Below are 20,370 nucleotides of genomic sequence, written 5' to 3'. Positions count from 1 at the left end.
TCTCTGCCTACTTGTGATCTCTGTCAAATAAAAAAAAAAAGATTCCCTTGAAGGAAAAGAACAAGCAGAGCAGGATCTGTGCTACCATGCAGGCGATTGATAATGATCTGCAGCAATTTGGATGGTGTGGGATTAGTCCACAGGACACAATAAAGGTTCTCCAAGAGATACCAGACACATAAAAACTCAACATAGATTATAGCCATCTTTGCACATAAGTGAGGGAATCGACGGAGTATTCAATTTATTATCCATATGGAAAAAATAAAAATAGAATACTCACATGTGTAAAAATGTGTGAAAAATAAAACTGTAAATCTTTTAGGAAAAAATATGAAGAATATTCGTATGACCTTAGGTTGGGAGTGCTATCTCAAATAGTGCCCAGACAGTATAAATGACAAATAAAATATCGCAAATGATATGCTCCTCTACCTTAAAAATAATAAGTTGTTTACTAAATGTTACTATAGAATGAACAAAAATGAAAGCTATGAGATGATAAAACATTTATAACACGTGGCTGAGAAAACTATTAGTTCCTAAATATGTAGAAAACAGCCACAAATCAGTAAGGAAACACAAACCAACAAATTAGAATATGGGAAACTAACACGAAATGGCATTTCACAAATGGAAAACATGAAGGCTCAGTAAACATGTGAAAATATTTATCCTTACTAATAGTATGGGAAATGCAAATTCAGACAGAGAGTAATGGGTTGTCTGGAAAGAACACAGGAAGCTAAGTTGGACACACAGGTGTTTGTTTAATCATTACTCTTCATTATTTATGGTATAAATTCTCTTTGTAGGCATTTAATATTTAACATAAAAATCAGAACTAATCAGAACCATAAGTATAAATCAGTATCACTTTAAATAAAAGATAACACACTAATATGATTAATACCAAATAATGTTTTAAAAATTCTAGCTATACACTTCTACTTACAAAAAGCTAAGAGCCTGAAAACTGTTCTTTTGTTGTTACCAGAAGATTTATTAAGTATTGTAGAGGTATTAAAGACATATTAGCATCACAGTGAGACGTATTTCCTTTGTGTAATCAGAAAGAACAGTATCCATACTTTCCAGTTAAGGTGGTACATATCTCACACTTTGGGGAACATTAGCCTATGGCATTAACTTTTGATTCCTCATTTGGCATTTCAACTTAAAATAACAGGTTTATTAATTTCCTGCTATGTACAAGACGTTAGGCTATCAGGTTTGTAAAGAGGATGCACATTATACAAGTATGGGCTTTTTTTTTCCCTTCAAGATTTTATTTATTTATTTGACAGAGAGAGAGATCACAGGCAGGCAGAGAGGCAATCAGAGAGAGAGGGGGAAGCACACTCCCCGCTGAGCAGAGAGCCACATACGGGGCTCGATCCTGGGACCCTGAGACCATGACCTGAGCCGAAGGCAGAGGCTTAACCCACTGAGCCATCCAGGCGCCCACAAGTAAGGGCCTTTGAATACACCTCTTTCTCCCCAGTATGGTCCCCTGAGGGTGTATAGTTTACTAGGGAAAGATTAATATATAACAATAACTATATTATAAATTAGAATGGAATATGCGCCGTAATAGAAGAACCACTAAAGTAGTTCAGAAGAGGTAGCAAATAATGAGGCGGAGTTAGCTTTGCTGATATCTTTGTGAAGAGCAAACAGATTGGACGAATTTCCAAAGCAAAAGTCCTGAGGCAGCAGTGTCCCTGGCTGGCTGAGGAACAGCAAGGGGCCAGCATGGCAGGAGCACAGGGAGTTCGAGAGGGTGGAGGCAGGGCTTGGCTGGGTATCCTGCATGTTTCTCCCCAGAGTTCCTTACACAGGAGAGGTTCCTAATAAACATTCGTAAATGTTTGAAACCTGGTGATTAAACAGAAACAAAGAAGGGGACATTTATCTGAGAACTAAATGGTGATACAGTTTCTTCCAACCACACATAAATAGGACATTAGACTCCTCATAAATATGTGACATTGTATGTAATTCATATCGTACAGAGATTGAATGGCAGGTGAGATCCTGTAAGAGGTCCCCATATTAAGGCAAATGATTTATTTTGTTGAATTAAACATTATATGACACAAGTCAGTCTTCAGCGGAGTCTGAAAGTTTTTTGTTATTCAGAGATTGCCACTCTAGGTGTAGGGAGTTTAAACTTAGGCCACATAACATAGGAGAAGAAAATATTGTGCTTAAAAAAAAAAAAAAGGAATGCAAATAACAGTTGATAGAACCTTCTTTGTCATCTAACCAGTCCTTCCTCAGCTTCTGTTCCTTCACTGCTAGCATGGGCATATTCCATACTTTGCCTGCTTTATAGGGTTACTGTGAAGAGCAAATGGTATATGTATGTATGAAAGCCCTTAGCAAACAGGGAGCACCCAGCAAATGTTGCATTTGGTACATCACTTCTGTACTATCCAGGCGTAAGTCTACACATACCCCATGCATGCATGCAGACCTTCATATAATTTGTATATAAAATGTTTTCAATTAACTTATTATTGTAATCTAGGATCATTTCATCTAATGCTAAGTCTATGGATTATTTGGTTAATGAATCAAACTAAGTCATCACATTTCCACAAAGTTGGGGAAATAGAAAAGCATAATAAAATAGTAAAACAAACCTAGAAGAAGTGAAAACCAAAGAATAGACTGAGTGTAACAACTACAAAGACAAAAACATTACTTTATTTGCTTGAGGTCAGAGATCGTGTCAGGTGACAATAAATACAAAAGGTAACAAAAACATGTAAATAGATGAGTTCATAGGTAGAAGAAGCAATTGTAGATAAGACATGGAAGATTTTCAGTAGTACTGTTGGGTTGAAACATCATGGAGAACAAGGGAACACAAAAGGTATTGGGGAAATAATATATAAGAAAACTAAAAATTATAAATGAAAGGCATACTAAGTGAATCCCAAAATGAGACATTTCCCCCTAACCTCAAGAAGCAAGTGAATAGTGTGAAAAGCAGTTAATTTTAAAAAGCTATTATTTGCTTGCCTGAAACCCACCGGCAATGTTCTCTAGGGATCAAATATATTTATGTTCTCAGAAAGGAAAATGGTGAAAATATTGTGGGGTGTTTTTTTGTTTTTGTTTTTTGGATAGGACTCATCATTTAGATGCATGACCCCTTATTTTTAGAATAGAATGCTATATTTAAAAATCACTAATAAGTAAGGGATTGAGAGAGGTTTCAAAGCACAGATCCACTATGATTTAGAAATCAAAGTGCTACTAGTAACCCTAACCTGACAAAGTCTGATGTTAACATTTTCCCTTTAAGTTAAGTCTAAGGATCATCTCGGGTACTTTATAAGTTTGGATATCAGTAAGGAAGCAAAATGAACTGTAATAAAATTTCTTGATAAATACATGTCCAGAAATAACAGAATTTAATTTTAATAGGGACCACATATTTAACAAAGATCATTCTTGAAAAAAGAAAAAAAAAGTAAGCGGTGGAACAGAAAGCAAGGAGGAAAGGTACACAGGAGGCAAGACTAAATGGATAAATGAGGTAGCTGGCAGGAAGCCCTCCAAGCTTAATGGCTAGACCTACTAGGATTGGAAAATTGACATCATTTTGGTGGGAGACAGATCTTTTCAGCGCCATGAAGGGGTCTGGATTGATAGAATTTTGTTATACCAAATTTAAATAATTTGAAAACAGACCTTCCATAACATGCATGCTATATAATTTGGATCAATTTGTGTCTAGTGCATTCATTCCTTCTACAGTACTGAGTTTCAAACCTGTGACATACATTGTGCATAGACACTGGGCCCACAGTGACGAGCAGATAAGTATTATTTCATGTTTCTCTTGGCAAATAATTAAACCTCCAAAAATCAAATATACCCTCAAATAGTGAGTCATATACATATTAAGATGGTGAGGAGTTGGCAGGATTAGAAATAGGAATATTCCCAAAGGTCTAGTAAGGATATTCAACAATAAAATTCTAAAATGTCTTTTAAAATAATGACTGATTTATCACCCAGACTGTTAAGGAACGTCTAAAAAAGAAATTACAGTGCTTGCCTTGCACAGATCCTCTAAAAAATGTTGGATTTGATATTATAATCCTTTTCCTAGCACTTTCCCCCTCACATTCTTTATTGTGGAGCGGTGTTCTCATGGAGCAGAAGTCCTGTTGAGAAAGGGCGCCATATTTTCTCAGGTTACATTCTTGGACATTTTTTATATGGGAAGTCTGTAGCTTTGTAAAATATATTATCAATAAGGATTATGCAGAGAGAGCTTTTTGAAGTCTATAGTTTAATCTTTCTGGGATAATCTGAAGGGGGACTGGAAGGTCTTATGTGGTTGTGTGATGCAGAATGTAGGTATGTTTCGTGGCAACAGTCTGGTTCCCCCCAATAAATTTCCCTGAAAACACTTACTCTTGGGTATACTTATAAAAAGCCCAAATCAATTCACTTCTGTATAGTTCATGCACTCTTTCACAAATAACCCCTGTCAGGCAGTGCACTGGGTACTGGAGCTGAAGGAGAAATAAGACCTTGGTCCTTAAGTGACAGGAAGCCTTGGAATATAATGCAAATAGATGTTTTGAATATAACATAGTGAATTCCATGCTGAAAGAATACACTGGGAAGCGAGGACCCACAGAGAAAGCAAGGACTAACCGTGGAGACGTGGTCCAGTGCTAAGAGGAGCCTCAAGTTGGAAGCACAGTGGAGAGCCAACTGGCAAGTGTTAGCGGTTCCTTTTGGTAAATGCACGTGCCTCCCCCGCCCCCATACAGGATGGCTGTGTTTATGGCCATCCGGAGTTTGACACTTGCTCTGTGGGTCATTTTCTGTGCATTCCAGACAAGGATACTTTATCTCTTTGGGATGATGAAATTGAGATAGATAGTCTCATGCGTCCCTTTCGGTTCTAGAACTGCTACTCTGTCTAAGCTCGTACTAGTACTTTGAATATATAAAGAATATGGGGACATGTTATTCTTTTATTTTAAAGGAGGCTTTTTGGAATGATGAATGAGGAAGAGTTTTATATATCCTAATAAGTTCAGTTAAAACAAGGGGCTCAAAGAACTTGGTCACTTTCACGTTTATATATGTTGTAGCCACACAGCAGGATTTAGAAATGGTCAAGAAAACAGTCAAGGAAAAAAGTGCAAGAAAAAGTCAAGGAAACACAACTCCATTTTAAAAAAACTTAGTGCCAAAGAGTACAAACAACGAGACACCCGCAGAGTTGCGTGGGTGTAATTGCTAACAAGTTTTTTGGAGCAGGTGGGGGTTTTAGAAGCAATCTGAAAGAGACGAGAAAGGTAGTCTGACATGCCTCAGTAGGAAACCTGTTCGAATGGAAGGGATGGACGAGAGAAGGCAGAACGCAAAATGAAAGCAGGGTGAAAGGCAGAACCAAAAAAGAGGAGAGGTCGAAGAGCTGAGAAGGAGGACAGGAGGTAGGGTGCTCCAGTGGAAACAAGAGTAATAAAGAACAAGGTAATTTGGGCACATACAGGGTAACTGGAATGACCCAAAACTAAGACAAAGACATTGTATGGATACGACAGACACAAAACTGCCAAAACATGAAGTATTCTTTTGACAGAAGAATTGCTAGAAGGATAGATCAGGGAAATATAAACAAAGGAGAATAAGCAGGACTCCACAGAAGCCTTCCTCTGAAGGGAAGAGGGAAGAAGCAAAGATTTTTATTGTACAATGAACCAGTATGACTCCTTCACACATTAATTTATTGTGTGGAAAGAGTGATGTTACAAATTGCGGTGAAAACAAGATGGGTAAGACAGAGCCCTCCACCTACCCTTAGAGAGCTTACAGTCCTTGAGGAGATAAATCAGTTTTACTGAAATAATTCTGATACAACATGTAATGAATTCTAAGAGTATCAAAAAGAAACTTCTATGATTTAATATTAGATAAAATTTCTTCTCTATGTTATCCTTTAGATACGTATGGTGAGTCTCTAATAAATGGTACAAGTACTCATTAAGTATTAACAAAACTTCCCTTGGGGGCAGAAGTTACACACTTCAGAAAATGTTTCTTTTTTTTTTTAAGATTTTATTTATTTATATGACAGACAGAGATTACACATAGGTAGAGAGGCAGTCAGAGAGAGGAGGAAGCAGGCTCCCTGCTGAGCAGAGAGCCCGATGTGGGGCTCGATCCTAGGACCCTGGGATTGCTCGATCCCAGGAGCCTGGGATCATGACCTGAGCCAAAGGCAGAGGCTTTAACCCACTGAGCCACCCAGGCGCCCCCAGAAAATGTTTCTTAATGGATTCCAAAATATATTTTTCTTGCTCATGAAACTTCCTCCATGTTTTTGGGAGGATTGTAAATCATATTACTAACCTCCAGCATTGGATCACTGCGGACATAGGGTGGTTTGATGATGTTGGGAGATTCTACTTAATGTTCCTACTTTTTCATTTCTTCAGCTAGGTATCCCTGATATCCACCAACCGCACCTCCTCATTCTGACAACAGTGAGACAGAAGGGAGGTTTCAGATTTTTAAGGTGGAAAAAAATCAGTATATGGTTGGAATAATTGATGGGAAAAATAGACTATAATGTGGTGTAAGGCAAAAATTTTGACTCCTTCCTTTCCTCCTCTCATTTATGTTTATAAAAAGTGATTATTTAAACTCTTGTTCTTCCACTCCCAATTTCTTAGCTTTCTGGATGATATGAGTGTACACAAACGGGCAATATAGGAAGTTAACCCAAATCTATTATGAATCATAAATCCTTCCAAACTAAGAACTAATAATATATTATAACCAGTGGTAACTAGAAGCAAATTCCTGTCCGAACTCAAAGACTCAACACATGCTTCCAGCGATTTTTTTTTTTTTTTAACCTTTACTACAGCGTCAATTTAGTCTGTGTTTTTCAGTCTCTTCTAATTCACTGATTTCTGGTGCTGGGTTGAGGGTAGAGAAGTTTTCAGGCAGAAATAGTCAAGGTGTAGGTAGCAGCTTAGGAATGAAGGGGCTGGGTGTGGGGTGCCTCACTAGTCCATTGTATAGTCAATAACCGAAATGTATTGACTGCCCATTTTATAGACAACGCTATAAGGAGATCGACTGATGTACATTTGCTGTGGCACACAATAAACAGCAACTGAACACATCCTATTAAATGAGATCGTCTAGATGAAGATCTCTTGCCCAGAGGGTCTCAGTGACCTGTGTAGGGAGGAAATAAGCTAGGTCTCTCGGAAGAGCCTCCAGATTCTGAATCAGGAGAAATAAGAGGAGTGGAGAGGAATAAGGCTAAGAAAGCATCTCTCTCCGTGAGGAAAACTTAGGCTCAGATTCATGGTAATTACTCCATTTTTGACACTGGGTTTTGTTTTTTAGAGAGTAATAGCCAGAATTTTTTTTTTTTTTAAATCTCAATTGTTTTCTAGCTTTTGACTATTGATGATACTATTAAAAATAAGATATTATAAATTACAAAGGTATTTTATTTACTATTCAAAAAGAACCCAAGAAAAGTGGGGGGAAAATGGTTGGGCTTTTTTTACCCACGATTTCAAAGTTAATGGCAGCTTAAATGTGTATCTTTACGGCGATTTGGATTTATTTGTAAAAACTAAGTATGTTTTCTTTTCGGATTCCAAGGGGCCTATGCAGAGTTTGTCTAAAGTTAAAAGAAAAAATTGCAACTTAGTCATTTAAAACAAAAATCTTCTATTTTTTTGTCTGTCTCCTCTTTTTTTCCTGCCCAGTCAGTTGGCCAGAGCAATCTTATTTTGCCCTGCTTCTATTCAGAATTGCCTTCCTCATTCCACCAAATATCCCATTTGAGTGTGAACACTTGCCTGGCACGTAGCAGGCACTTTGTAACTCAGTTTTGACTTCAGGGAAAATGTTCCCATTTTCAGATCTCAGATAAAGTCCTTCCTCTCCCAGGGAATTCTTCCTGACCCTTGTGGACCAAGTTCATCTGTCCCCATCTGAGGTGTCTTAGCGATCTTCTCTTTGTTGCACACTGATGGGCGGTTGGTCTTGAACTGCTTTGCCATGTTATTTCGGCAGAATACTTATGTAACCATTTAATATTTGTGTGTGTTCTCTCCCCATTTATATTGTAACTCCTTGAGTTTAGGAATCTCTTGGTTTAATATCTCTTGGTTACTGAGCTCTTAGCACAAAGGGCTATGTGGTCTTTAATCTCAGGACATTAACCACATCTGTAAAATAGTGTCCTTCTTTTAACTACCCTGAGAGCACACTACAGAAAATCCACGCTGGTGTTTTTCAGTGAATTACTCAGGCGAACTTTTCCTCATTATTAGCTCCCATTACTTTTCACCTTTTTTTCCCCCCCTCTCTGTTCTGACTTATTTTCACACAAATTCAGAATTACTTGGAAGTTATCCAAACTAAATTAGTAAAATGTCTGAACTACTGAGTATTTGTAGAAAGCTGTAGGTTTATTATTTTAGCTCACACATAATATTCATTTGCTTGCCAACAAAATACTGCCAAGTAAAGGTGCTGCTGATCTTAAATATATGTCTCACTTGTAATTAATGTATTCGTTCTCAGAATGATAGTGCTATAGTCCTTGAAAAGAGTTTTTTGTTTTGTTTTGTTCCATTTTGTTTTTCCTAACTACCTTTTTACGTGCTCTGTCTTCCTCCTCCCCACCCCCTAACCCTGTCACCAATTTCTGATATTCTTTATGCTATTAATTTTTAAACCTTTTTTTAACAAACATTTGTTTAACCTTACGTTAATTGCCATAAAATTTAAATTAGTCAATTCTAGCTTGAAGAAATTTTAATATGGTTTCAAAGTCCACATAAAAGAGTGAGAATTAATCTTTGACAAGCAACTTTGTTGTGTCAGACGGTTTATATAGTATTCCATTCCGTCTCCATAATAACCTGTCAAGTAAAGAGTAATAAAGGTAGTTACTGTTTAATGCAGGCATGCAACATGGTAGGCGTGGTACTAAGCACTTTTGCATAGTTCTCACTTGCTTCTCACATCAGCTCTTAAGATGTAAGTTTTATTAGTTTTAATTTACAGAGAAGGGTACTAAGACTCAAGGTCATTAAATGATTTGTCACACAACTAAATGATGAAGCCACAGAATAGCAACTGATTGCAAAAAGATTCTAAAGTTGCTTTCCTATTAAGCCTCCTGGATATGTTGGGAGTGGATTATTTTGTAGCATGATTAATGCTGCAAACAACATCCTGATTTCAGAGGGTCCTGACTGAATCTGGGACTGGCTCTTCTTTGACAGCCACTGCCTACGTTTGGGGCTGGTGATATAGAGGGGGCTGAACTCTGGGACACCCTTGAGAAATGATTCTGTAACATCATGTTTTGTTACTCTAAACATATGATGACCATAGATAAAACATAGATAACCAAATGGACACAGTCAGGTTCAAAACAATTCTCCATCTTTGAGATCTAGAAGCCAAATTTCAGAAGTGGTTAGGACTGAAACCAGGATTCTGCTGGGTTCCACTCCAGAAGTGGTAATTAGATTTAATCTCTGTGGGACAAAACTAAACCTGCTACTTCAAGCAAGTCAAGGGAGAAACTTCACTGCTTACAATAGGAGACTGGGGGAAAAAAAATTCTATTGTTGATCCATATGTGGTATTAGAATTTTTTAGCTGGAAAGTTAAAGGGGTAAGAAGAAAGATACACTTTTATGACTTAAAACTGAATTAGCTATTGCTGGCTCTGTGATTCAACTAGCAATGTCCTCTACATCCCTGTAGCACATCATGTATACAGGAAATGCCTCATGAGACCTAGCCTGGTCTAGGAGTCTGAGATAGGCTGGTAGAAACAATGGCAAAACTATTAGCAATGGAAGAATGAGTGTATAGAGAAAAAAATCTTTCACTGCAAAGGGCTTCAAACCAAGATTCCAAAATATGTAAATGATTCCGAAATAAAAGCCACAGACAAACAAAAATGCCAGCTGTTATGATACCAAGATTCTACTCCAGAGAAAATTAGTTATATAGACCAGTCTGACAAAGACTTTAAATAAGTATGTCTAGAAGCTCAGAAAGATAAATGAAAGTATGATTTCTACTTCAAAATGAGTGACAAATTATGAAGTAAATTCAAGTATAAAGAAAGCAAGAGCACTTGTGTTTAAAATTAGAAATAAAAAATAGTCATTGAAGTAAAAGTTTCCATAGATAAGATAAACTCTAGACTGGAGACCAGTGAAGAGAGAACTTGCGGTTTGTAAGAGTGCAGAGAATCACTTAGATCAGAACAGAGGGATAAAATGACTTCTAAAATATGCATTAAAAATGGTTACATAGATACATAGAGGTGAAATCCAGATGCTCCAATCTTGCCTAATTGGAGTTCCAGTGGAAATGAATGGAGGCTGTGTGAGAGACACACAGAAACTGAAGAAAACTGAAGCAAACAACAGCAGAAATTTTTCAGGATTGGAGACATACCATAAACTCTTAGTCTGAAATTGTTCTTTCAGTTTTTAGTAGGACTAGTAAACAAAAATATATGGTTAAGAACATGGCAAGAAAATCTCACACTGAGAGAGAAGAGAAAATCTTGAAGTCCAGTAGAGGACTTGGAAGCCATTTCCACCCTCTGGATTTTGGTCAAGGGCCTGGTACTAGAAGCTTATGCTGAAGGTGGCTAGGGAGGGTTTTCTCACTTTTATACCATCCCTGGCATTGTCAAAGCCCAAAGCAGCACACAATTGTAAGGAAAGTCTTCTTTCAAAATGTACCTAAAATGCTGCTGTATGTTTACCTGCAAATGATCACAGTATAAACTGTGCTAAAACCCAGTAAGTGGGAGGTAGGGTGGGGTACCAGACTTAGTTCCAGTATCCATAATCCGAACGAATTAGTACATGTCACTTCATCTGTAAATGAGGATAATAATCCCTCCTTCATCAGCTCTTACAGTTTTGTTGCAAGTGAATTTTATGTATATGAGCTCTTTATAGACTTTATAGACAATTCGAGGAAACTGTTATTTCTTTATGATAGAAATGAATGTAAGCTATGGTTTTTTTTACCTCTTAGAGTTTATACATTAGATTTACAAAAAGCAAGTAAACAAGAAAAACCCTCACAAAAAATACAAAAAAATACTTGCAAAGATGTTTGTAACAACTCATCACAGATCATTTTGGGTGTACATCAAGTGTGGGGGTTTAAAATGAACCAAATGGATGGGTTTAATCAGGTTATGTTTAGTGTTTTAAAAAATGACATATTATGAATTATTCTATCCATTTATTCCCACTTTTTATTATGAAAATATTTAAGCATGTACCTAGGTTTAATAATTGCTAACGTTTAACTACATTTACTTTATCTGTATTTGACTATTTTTTTTCTGAATATTTGGAGGTAAATTGTAAACGTCATGCCATTTCACCCCTAAATATCCAGTATGTCTCCCCTAACAAAAAGGATATTTATCCACATAACCATAATACCACTGTCACATCTAAGAAAGTTAACAGTAGTAATTACCCAGTATCATTTTATAACCAGCTGAAATTCAGTTTTCCTCAATTTCTTCAGAAACCTTTTTAGCTGTTTCTCCCCAAATCAGAATCCACACATTGCTTTTACACTCACACTACATTTATTAGTTGTCCTTTTAGTCCCTTTCACCCGAGAACAATCTTCCCACCTTTTTTCCCCCTCTGTGACATTGGCTTTTTGAAGATAACAGGCCAAGAATATTTTTGATTGACTTTGAAGAATATTTTGGATCTGTGTACTCCCCACCCCCCGGGTACTGCTTGTTCCTCTGTCCCTGAATTTCCTGAAAACTGGACTGTTTGTTCAAAAGCTTGATTAGATTCAGGTATACACTATAGATGAGAGTACTTTATTATGATGTACTATACTCCATATCGCAATGCATTGAGAGACACACAATGCCAGGCTATTTTATTAGTAGTAATATTAAGCTAAGTAGTCTGGTTGCAGTAATTACTCCCAAATAAATCCACTGTAAAGGTACATCTTTCTCTTTGTACTTATTAAAGGATAAAAATTGAGTATCTCCAGAATAACCTTTCTCTTAAGAGTTTTAGCATCCATTAGTGAGTATCCTGGGCTCCTTTATTTGACATTGCAAAATGGTGGATTTCTAATTCTGTCCTCCCTTCTACAGAGAGTCTTTCCTAAAGAACTTTTCCTCATCAAATAGGCATGAACTACATTTCCTCCTAAAAAAGCTTAGTGCTTCTGTGCCTTTAATTACTAATTTTCAGAATAAAAGATTTATGTAATATTCACTTCCAATGGTGGCAACTAAGATTTTTTTCCCTTTTCTGGTCTTAAGGGTTACTATGAATGCAATGATTTTTACTTATAGTCAGTTTTCTTATAGTCAGATTTTTTTGTTTAAAAAAAATCAAAGCAATTTATAACTGCAAAGTATATATTATTTTATGTTATTTTTTGCTTGCTGAGGCTCAATGTGAAGCCTAACTCCTAATGGAATGTAGTTTGAGGGGGGGAGAGGGGTTAATCAGAATAATGTTTTTTTTAAAGTATACATTATTAAAGATCCTAATCATTTTTTTTTAATTTATGAGATGCTCTTTTCTGAAAGTCTCTGAGTACCTTAACCAGAGTATAACTGAAAACAAGAATGTCAAAAAGGCACATTTAAATTGTTCTCAAAATCAATCAAAAATAATGAGGTGCTGGGAAAAAGTTGTATCCTTGATAATTACATCTATCAGTATCAGAAAACAAAAGAGAACAATCAGGAAATGACAACCCCACTCCCAAGTAGCACATTAAAAAAGGCTAATGAAAAAAAGTCTCTTTTAAAAATTGTACTAAATTAGCATTTCAAGTAAATTGACAACTTAAGCGTTGATAAAGGCCAATCTGGGGCCCAAACAATGGAAGTTCTGTTTCTACTGTTATATGCTTTTAGAAGAAATGATCTCACTTGACTTTTTTGTTGTTGTTGTCTTCTATATAAATGGAAGTCATTGTCCTAAGGGAGGTGACAGTCCTCCTGTACTCCTTATGGGTCAAGACAACCCCGGAGTATTGTGCTTCATTTGGGTTTCTGTTTCTTAAAAGGTTGACCTGGAAGAGAGGAACCAGGATGGTGAAAATTGTTCAAAGTGTTTCTTGTAGCATCCCTCTGTTCTCAGTCTGAAAAAGGGGTAACGTGATTGTCTTTTTAGACAAGGGATCCAAACTGGTCTTTGTAGCTCCTGAGCCTAGAGTTGGGACCTATAACTGAAAGTAGCAGAAAAGCAGATTTAGGTCTAGAATTAGGAAGAAGTCCCTTACAAACTCAGCCGTACAGAGCTGGAGTGGGTTTACCTCCAAGGGAATGAGCTCCCCAAGGCCAACCAGCACTGTTCAGAGGTTATAATCACTTTACTCAAAGATGGTGTATGGGTACACAGGGGTCTCTCACATATTTCGCTAAGAGTCTATAATTGTAATAAAGATGCTTTAAAGGTCATTTAAAATTCCTTTTTAGAAAAGAAATAGCAGGTAAAAATGAATTTTCTATCATGGCTTTGAAAAAAGAACACCTCAACACATCCCAATTTACATGTCATTGCTTTGTATTTGGGAAGTGTGGGCTGTGTGCAGAGGCAAAGTTCAAACTACAGCATTTTAAGATCTTGGTACATTGTTTTTGATGACATGAAATTTTTACTTCACTCAGCCCCAAATCGAGGAGCTTATAAATAAGAACATCACTTCGTTAATAAGAATAGAACATAACATTTTAGACACTGTCTTAAGAGTAGAATTAGTATTTGAATTATCAGCAGTGACAAAAGCATTTTCTTCCAGTGATAAAAGAAAACTTCTGTGCATAGATCATCAGATATGTCAGTTCATTTGGAAGGTAGTAGTAAGTGCTGGTATTTTATTATTTTGGCTTGTCAAGTGATTTTATTCTTTATTATTAGACCAGGAGAAAAAAAGTCCTAGTATACGCCACCAACATATCCATCAGTCATCATTTTTGGAGACAGTTTTCGACATATTGTATGTTTTACTGTGCTAACAAGAGAAAAGACTAGCCATTAAGTTTATGTTTCTTTGTTTTTCAGCAAGGTCACATATCAGGAATAATGCTAGAAGTATGCTAATAAACAATATATAATGTAGGTCATCTGGGAGTCAGAAATATTTTCTAACTAGTTCTAAAGGGAAATATTGTTAAAAAAGGGATAGATGTTATTTACGCAACACATGTTGCTCTACATGTCACTATCAAAAGCATCTTGTAAACAGCTCAGCGCAGTAAATCTTCCTTGGTGATCGTCAGGGTTTTCAACTCGGTATTAGATTTAGATTCAACACACTCAATTCACGATATGCCTAATGGACAAAGCCTGCTAGATAATTTAGAAAAGTTCCATTGGAAATAGACCAGCTCTTCTGTGCTTTACGGGGAATACTACTATCCTGTGTTGCAGAAGTTAATACTACGTTAAGTGACGATAATTAAGAAAATCTCACATTAACAGCATTTGTAATTTTAATGGCTTATGAAGTGACGCTAAATTTTTGTGCTTGACTTTGATTCTGTCGAGTTCTTTAAAATTAATGGCAATTTACAGACTGATATTTTTTATTGCTTCCATTAGTGAAAACAATTTTATACAACCACAAATGAAATGATAATCCTATAAGAATGCCTTAACAAAGTGTCATTTTATAAATGTCACTTTCTCACATTTGGGAGATTTCAAAATGGTTTATTTTGTTTTCCAAGATGGTTTTTAATTGTAAGTATCAGGTCTCATCGTAAAGGAGTTTATGTGGCTGTGTTCTGGAAAACATAACCAATACTTTATTTATTGAGTTCATCTAATATGTACTGAGCCATATAGGGGACACAATGATAAAGATGTGAACTCATAAAGGCTGCTTTTATCTGATAGCCTAGCATTTAGAATCAAGAGAACTTATTTCTCTTCTCAGCTCTAGGGCTCTCTGGCATCAGGCAAATCTTTCTACTTCCCTGGGCCTCAGTTTCTTTATTTATGATTCAAGAATTAATAAATCCTGCTCTCTCCACTTGCCAGGACTGTAATGTAAAATGATAAAAGGATGTTAGAATGTTCAGTATGGTATGATGTCTTTATAGGGGAAAATATGTCTTTAAAGGCTACTGTTTAACAACTTCCGAAATATCCAAATTTTAGACTTCAGCTAAGAATTATAATCGCCGAATCTCTTAGCTAGATCCTGCAAATCTTATTGGCCACTTTACTAAGGGATATCTAGAAGTGACTCACAGACATTTTGGTCTGGATCTACAAAGACATCAGTTTCTGAAAGTCAGCCATGTGTTCCAGAATTTTCTTTAATGATAACTTCTGTTTTTGTGCTTAGGAATCTAACTTAAAAATATATTACTCCATAATTATGTGCCTCCATTTCTTCCAACTATTTGTAACTAAAGTATAGTGTTGAGATCAAACCACAAAGTCTTAGTGAGCCACTCATGGAACTTTGCTCCAGCAGACCCACACACACACAGCAGCTTGGTTAGCAACACAGGTTAAGACCAGCATCTTGGGGCGCCTGGGTGGCTCAGTGGGTTAAGCCTCTGCCTTCAGCTCAGGTCATGATCTCAAGGTCCTGGGATCGAGCCCCGCATCGGGCTCTCTGCTCAGCGGGGAGCCTGCTTCCCCCTCTCTCTCTGTCTGCCTCTCTGCCTACTTTAATCTCTGTCAAATAAATAAATAAAATCTTAAAAAAAGAAAAAGAAAAGACCAGCATCTCAAAAAAATGTCGTGAGTAGGGTTGGGCTTTTGTTTTTGTCTTTGTTCTTAAAGAAAACAATAAAAAGTGCATGCATCTAAGTAATTCTATTTATACTTATTTTCTCAGAAGAAGACCTATCAGTGCATCAAGTGTCAGATGGTTTTCTACAATGAATGGGATATTCAGGTTCATGTTGCAAATCACATGATTGGTGAGTGACACTCTAAGCCTTATTACAGATGGCTTTTTTTCCTCCTTGTGTATATCAATGCCTATATAATTAAACAGAGTTAAAGATGAATTAATTGTTCAGCCATCAATGTTTTACCTAGGCATGATTGATTTTTATTACTATTATTAGGCCTGATAAGACATTAGCACCTTTTATTTTCTGCAAGGGCTAGTTTAGACTTCTGCAGAGGATTGTATATCTACTGCCAGTCAAAACACAGGTGATTAACAAATTAAACTTCTAATCATTTTTGCATTATTGAAAACTAACAGGAATGGTTAATGAACTGGATGTTAGCTTTCCATAGAGTTTTAGACAGGTTTTAATTTCAGAAGTTATTATGGTAATGGCACTGCTGTGTGTTGCTTAAGCATCTTTGTATCAAAATCTAAAGTGGTGAGTTTTTGTGATAGGGAAACATAAATAATTTAAATTGCCATAAGATCATTTTATATGTATGGTTTCAACGGCGTGGAAATAATCATGATCATAAAGATCATGTAAAGAACTCAGTAATCACTTTTTATTTCCCTCCAAAATTTTACACACATCTTTATGAAAGCTGTTTGGGTGAAGATCTCTGTAGTCACTCTCGGCCAGTGTTTTCAGGGATTTTGCATTTATCATATGGGCTCAAGCTAAAAGGATAATTTTTTCAGTTATTCATATTGTCCCATTATCCCTTAATTCCTTTGAGGTTACCTCCTATGTTTTTTAATTTGATAAGCACTTGGTAATAACACTAAGAGTTTAACCAGCCAATTAAACTTTATCAAGCAGATCTTTTTCAACTAGTAAAATGACAATTGTTATTACTTTATGCTATTTTTGTTACTCATTTGTGTTTTTATACTATGAGTGTTTTTTTTATTTCATCCTCATTTGATGGTATTTTATAATACCATAAATAATTGTGATGTAATACTAAAAAGCCCAATTAACCTCATGCTCTCCTATTACCAAACTCTAAAACAGGAAAGAAAATTCAGCATTTTAGACTCTGAACTTGTTTTCAGGGGTAAACAAGTTTTATTATACACTAATCAGAAGCATTCTAGGAATGCTCAGTGGAAGTGTGGCTCCAACTATCATTACTGATCATTAAAAGCAACCGTATCAAAACTCCTAATGCTCTTGTAGAAATTAATAAAGATAAATTCAAAAGCGTGTTAGAAAATTGATTAATAGTTTTCAATAGAATTTGCTTTATAGTTTTCAAATGATGGGTCTTTAGGAGGATTATTGCTTACATAAGTACAGAATTGTGCAAAGTGGAACTTGCACACAACAGCTAAAATTTTGATCACTTTATCTCTGTATTTTCCAGATTTAAGTACTGATGTTATTAGTGATTTTCTTATGCATTCAATATCCTATTCTCCAACGTGGTAGAATAACATGACAACTTTACTGAGTGTCTAGCAGATAACAACAACATGTAAGAGAGATTTGAATAATGTGTTTCCTTGCAATTTTCTTCTATTTTGGATTCCAAACAGATATACTTTATAAACTTTTGAAACTGCTTTTTTTTCAGGGTGGGGGTGGGACGTGGGTTAGGAAGAATGAATACTTCTTGCCATGATAAATGCTAGTATTTTCCATCTCTTTATTTCTTGAGTAGAGTTTATTGGTGGCAGTCATTCACGATTCTGCTTCATGCTACAGTTTTATGTGGGCTTCAGTGAAAACATTTCTCAGAATTTGCACCTGATGGAAAAGTTAGCAAAATGTCGGTCCTGCTTCTGTATGGTTTTATTCTACATAAACTTACCTTTGGTTCTGGATTTTATTATTTAGCCTGGGGAACCGGAGGAACAGACTGAATATAATTTCACCATGATATTCATGTCTTTTGAATATGTCAAATCAGAATTGAATGTTGAGCGATGAGAGGACTATTGTGATTTTCCAATTTTAGTATCATTTGGCCGTAACATTCGTTGGTTTGTCCTTCTTTTCAAATTGCTTTATACCTTTCCTTTTGTAGTTCCCTTATACTTCTTGCAACATTAGTGTGTTCCCAGGGCTTTCTCCCTCTACCTTATGGTGGATTAATGTGACACTCAGTTCCTCTTGGGATCTGAGCATTTAACAATTCACCTTCCATCAGAGAAGCAAATTCTATTCCTTTCCGCAGAGGGCCTAGTTATTTAATATTCATGCTATTTTTAATAATAAAATATGTAATTCTCTCACACTTGAGGCCTAAACAAATGAATAGCATCCATTTAATTGTTTTATCTGTTGACCATGCATCCAAGTCCTTAAACTCCAGTCGTGTTGTTAATATCTACAGAAAGAGAATGCATAATGGGAGGATGTCACAAAGGCTAAGATATCCTTTTTTAAAATCCCAGTGTGATACTTAGGCTTTCAAATGAGGCAGGCAGCATTATTTTGTTGACTAAAATACCTCCATTGAGGGTAGGTATTTTTAGGTTGTGTGTGTCTGTATGTTTTTTGTCTAATCAAAAAATAATCTCAACTAGACATTTAGCAGGGAAGAAGGATTAGAGGCTATCTGAAAAGCCTCTTAACTCTTTTTGTTAAGAGGGGATACAGTGTTTTTGCAGATTTCGTTCTACATTTCAATCAGTCTGGAGGAAGGATTATGTCACCTGATGGAGAACGAGGTCTGCAGATGACCCAACAAGTTGTAACTTTAAATTCCTTCTTTAACCAAGTCATTTGCGTTTGCTCCTCTGTAGCACATGTGTTTAACGCAGTCGCGATGTCGGACGACCTCCATGCTTCTTTCTGGAAGCACTGGTCTCAGGCTGTTGGCCAGGGACATTTGTGAAAGGAAAACCATCAATGTTTCTACCAGGTACACACCTGGAGACGCTCTGCTGAACTGCCCTTTTGCAACTAAGTGTGGACACATGGTCTGAGTCGCAGGAATAATTACTCAATAAAAATGCATCGGGGATTTGACTTATGTCTATTAAGGAATGAAAGAAAACCTCACTCTCCACCACATTTTGACACAGTTTCAGTAAGAGATCAGACCAGTGACCATTTAGGGGCTTCTTTTCTTCTTTAAACACACACACACACACACACACACACATGCACACGCACACGCACACGCACACGCACAAAAAGAGCTACAAAACATTGTAACAGCTTTCCTGGGGAAAAGATCTCCCTCTTTTCAAGTCTGCACAGATGAGAAATTTTTTCTTGTCTTCCTTTGTTCCTTTCACATAGTTTACGTTGGCTTTTGACCCGAGCATACAGAAAGAAGCCATTGTGTAGTATGTCTTTTAATTCATTTTCCCCGTCTCTATCAGCATAGTAAATATTTATGGTTATTTTCCTCTTTGAGATTTCTGTTGTTATTATTATTTGGTATGGATTAGCACAGATAGAGATGAAACCAGGGACTTTAAATGTGTTTAACCCAGCAAAGGAATTGCCTCATATAAAATTATGAGGTTCAACAGCAGTAGAGTAAATTTGTAAGTGCTCTGAATAAAGGGCTGTTAGGCATGTGATAATATAAAGAGATGACATTGCCAAGAACTATTTATGAGAAGCTTAATTTTTTCACTCTGATAATTCTTGACCAATAATTACCAGCCTCTAATTATCTATTTTAGTTAGAAAGAAATTTCGATCACTATGGAGGTTGGCATTGCAACTAGCATCTAAATCCCCAAAGAGACAAATGTGTTCCAAACAGCCACAAACAACTGTCTCATGAAACACAGTGAGCAAATTGCAAGCGGCTGGTGGTAGACAACCGGCAGTACTCTCACCATCGAGGGCTAGTCCGCTTGACAAAGAAATGATCAAAGGGGAGAAATGACATTATCCTTGGAACTGATTGCTACACTCATGGACTTTGGAGGACGAGGGGTCAGGATCTAGCTATGACCATTTCCAAGCCTCCCTTTCCAGGTTCTCAGATGGAGACTATGAAGGGAATGGGTATAGACCATGTACTTAAGAAATATTTTTAAAGACCAACTTAGAAATGATTCCTTAATAAGCTTTGGGTTTTTTGTATTTTTCATCTGATCCGAAAGATCAGGGTTACAATGGCAAATTTGTATCCAATTTGTTTTGTGGAAAAAAAAAAGGGAAATCCACAAATAGTCACTAATAGACATGTCCTAACAGGGTCAAGGGTGATGCTTAAGGGTATTTGCGGAAAGCAAATGTATTTATTTCTCTCTTGGAAAAACAAAACTAGAATTGGAACTATAAATGACAACTAATAGGAAAACCCTGCTGGAAAGATATTGACTCTTTTTGTCCAAATCTCGAATACTCAGGGCTTCTGAATTACAATTTTTAAAAGACCGCGAAAAGATTCGAGTCTTATGCGGGATACT

At 36.4% G+C, this 20,370-nt stretch overlaps 1 protein-coding gene across 1 annotated transcript in view; it reads left to right on the top strand.

Annotated features, from left to right (window-relative positions):
* LOC111142571 (zinc finger protein 521) overlaps nt 1–20,370 on the top strand; it is a 291,162-nt gene that overhangs the window by 145,556 nt on the left and 125,236 nt on the right. The window contains exon 4 of the mRNA XM_022495847.1: nt 15,922–16,006. Within this exon, the coding sequence (XP_022351555.1) occupies nt 15,922–16,006 (85 nt within the window). The remainder of the gene's footprint in view (nt 1–15,921; nt 16,007–20,370) is intronic.

The sequence above is a fragment of the Enhydra lutris genome, unplaced genomic scaffold, assembly GCF_002288905.1.
Source record: "Enhydra lutris kenyoni isolate GAN:26980312 unplaced genomic scaffold, ASM228890v2 scaffoldscaffold8, whole genome shotgun sequence".
In the NCBI taxonomy this organism is placed as follows: domain Eukaryota; kingdom Metazoa; phylum Chordata; class Mammalia; order Carnivora; family Mustelidae; genus Enhydra; species Enhydra lutris.
This window is presented reverse-complemented; position numbering and strand designations above follow the sequence as displayed.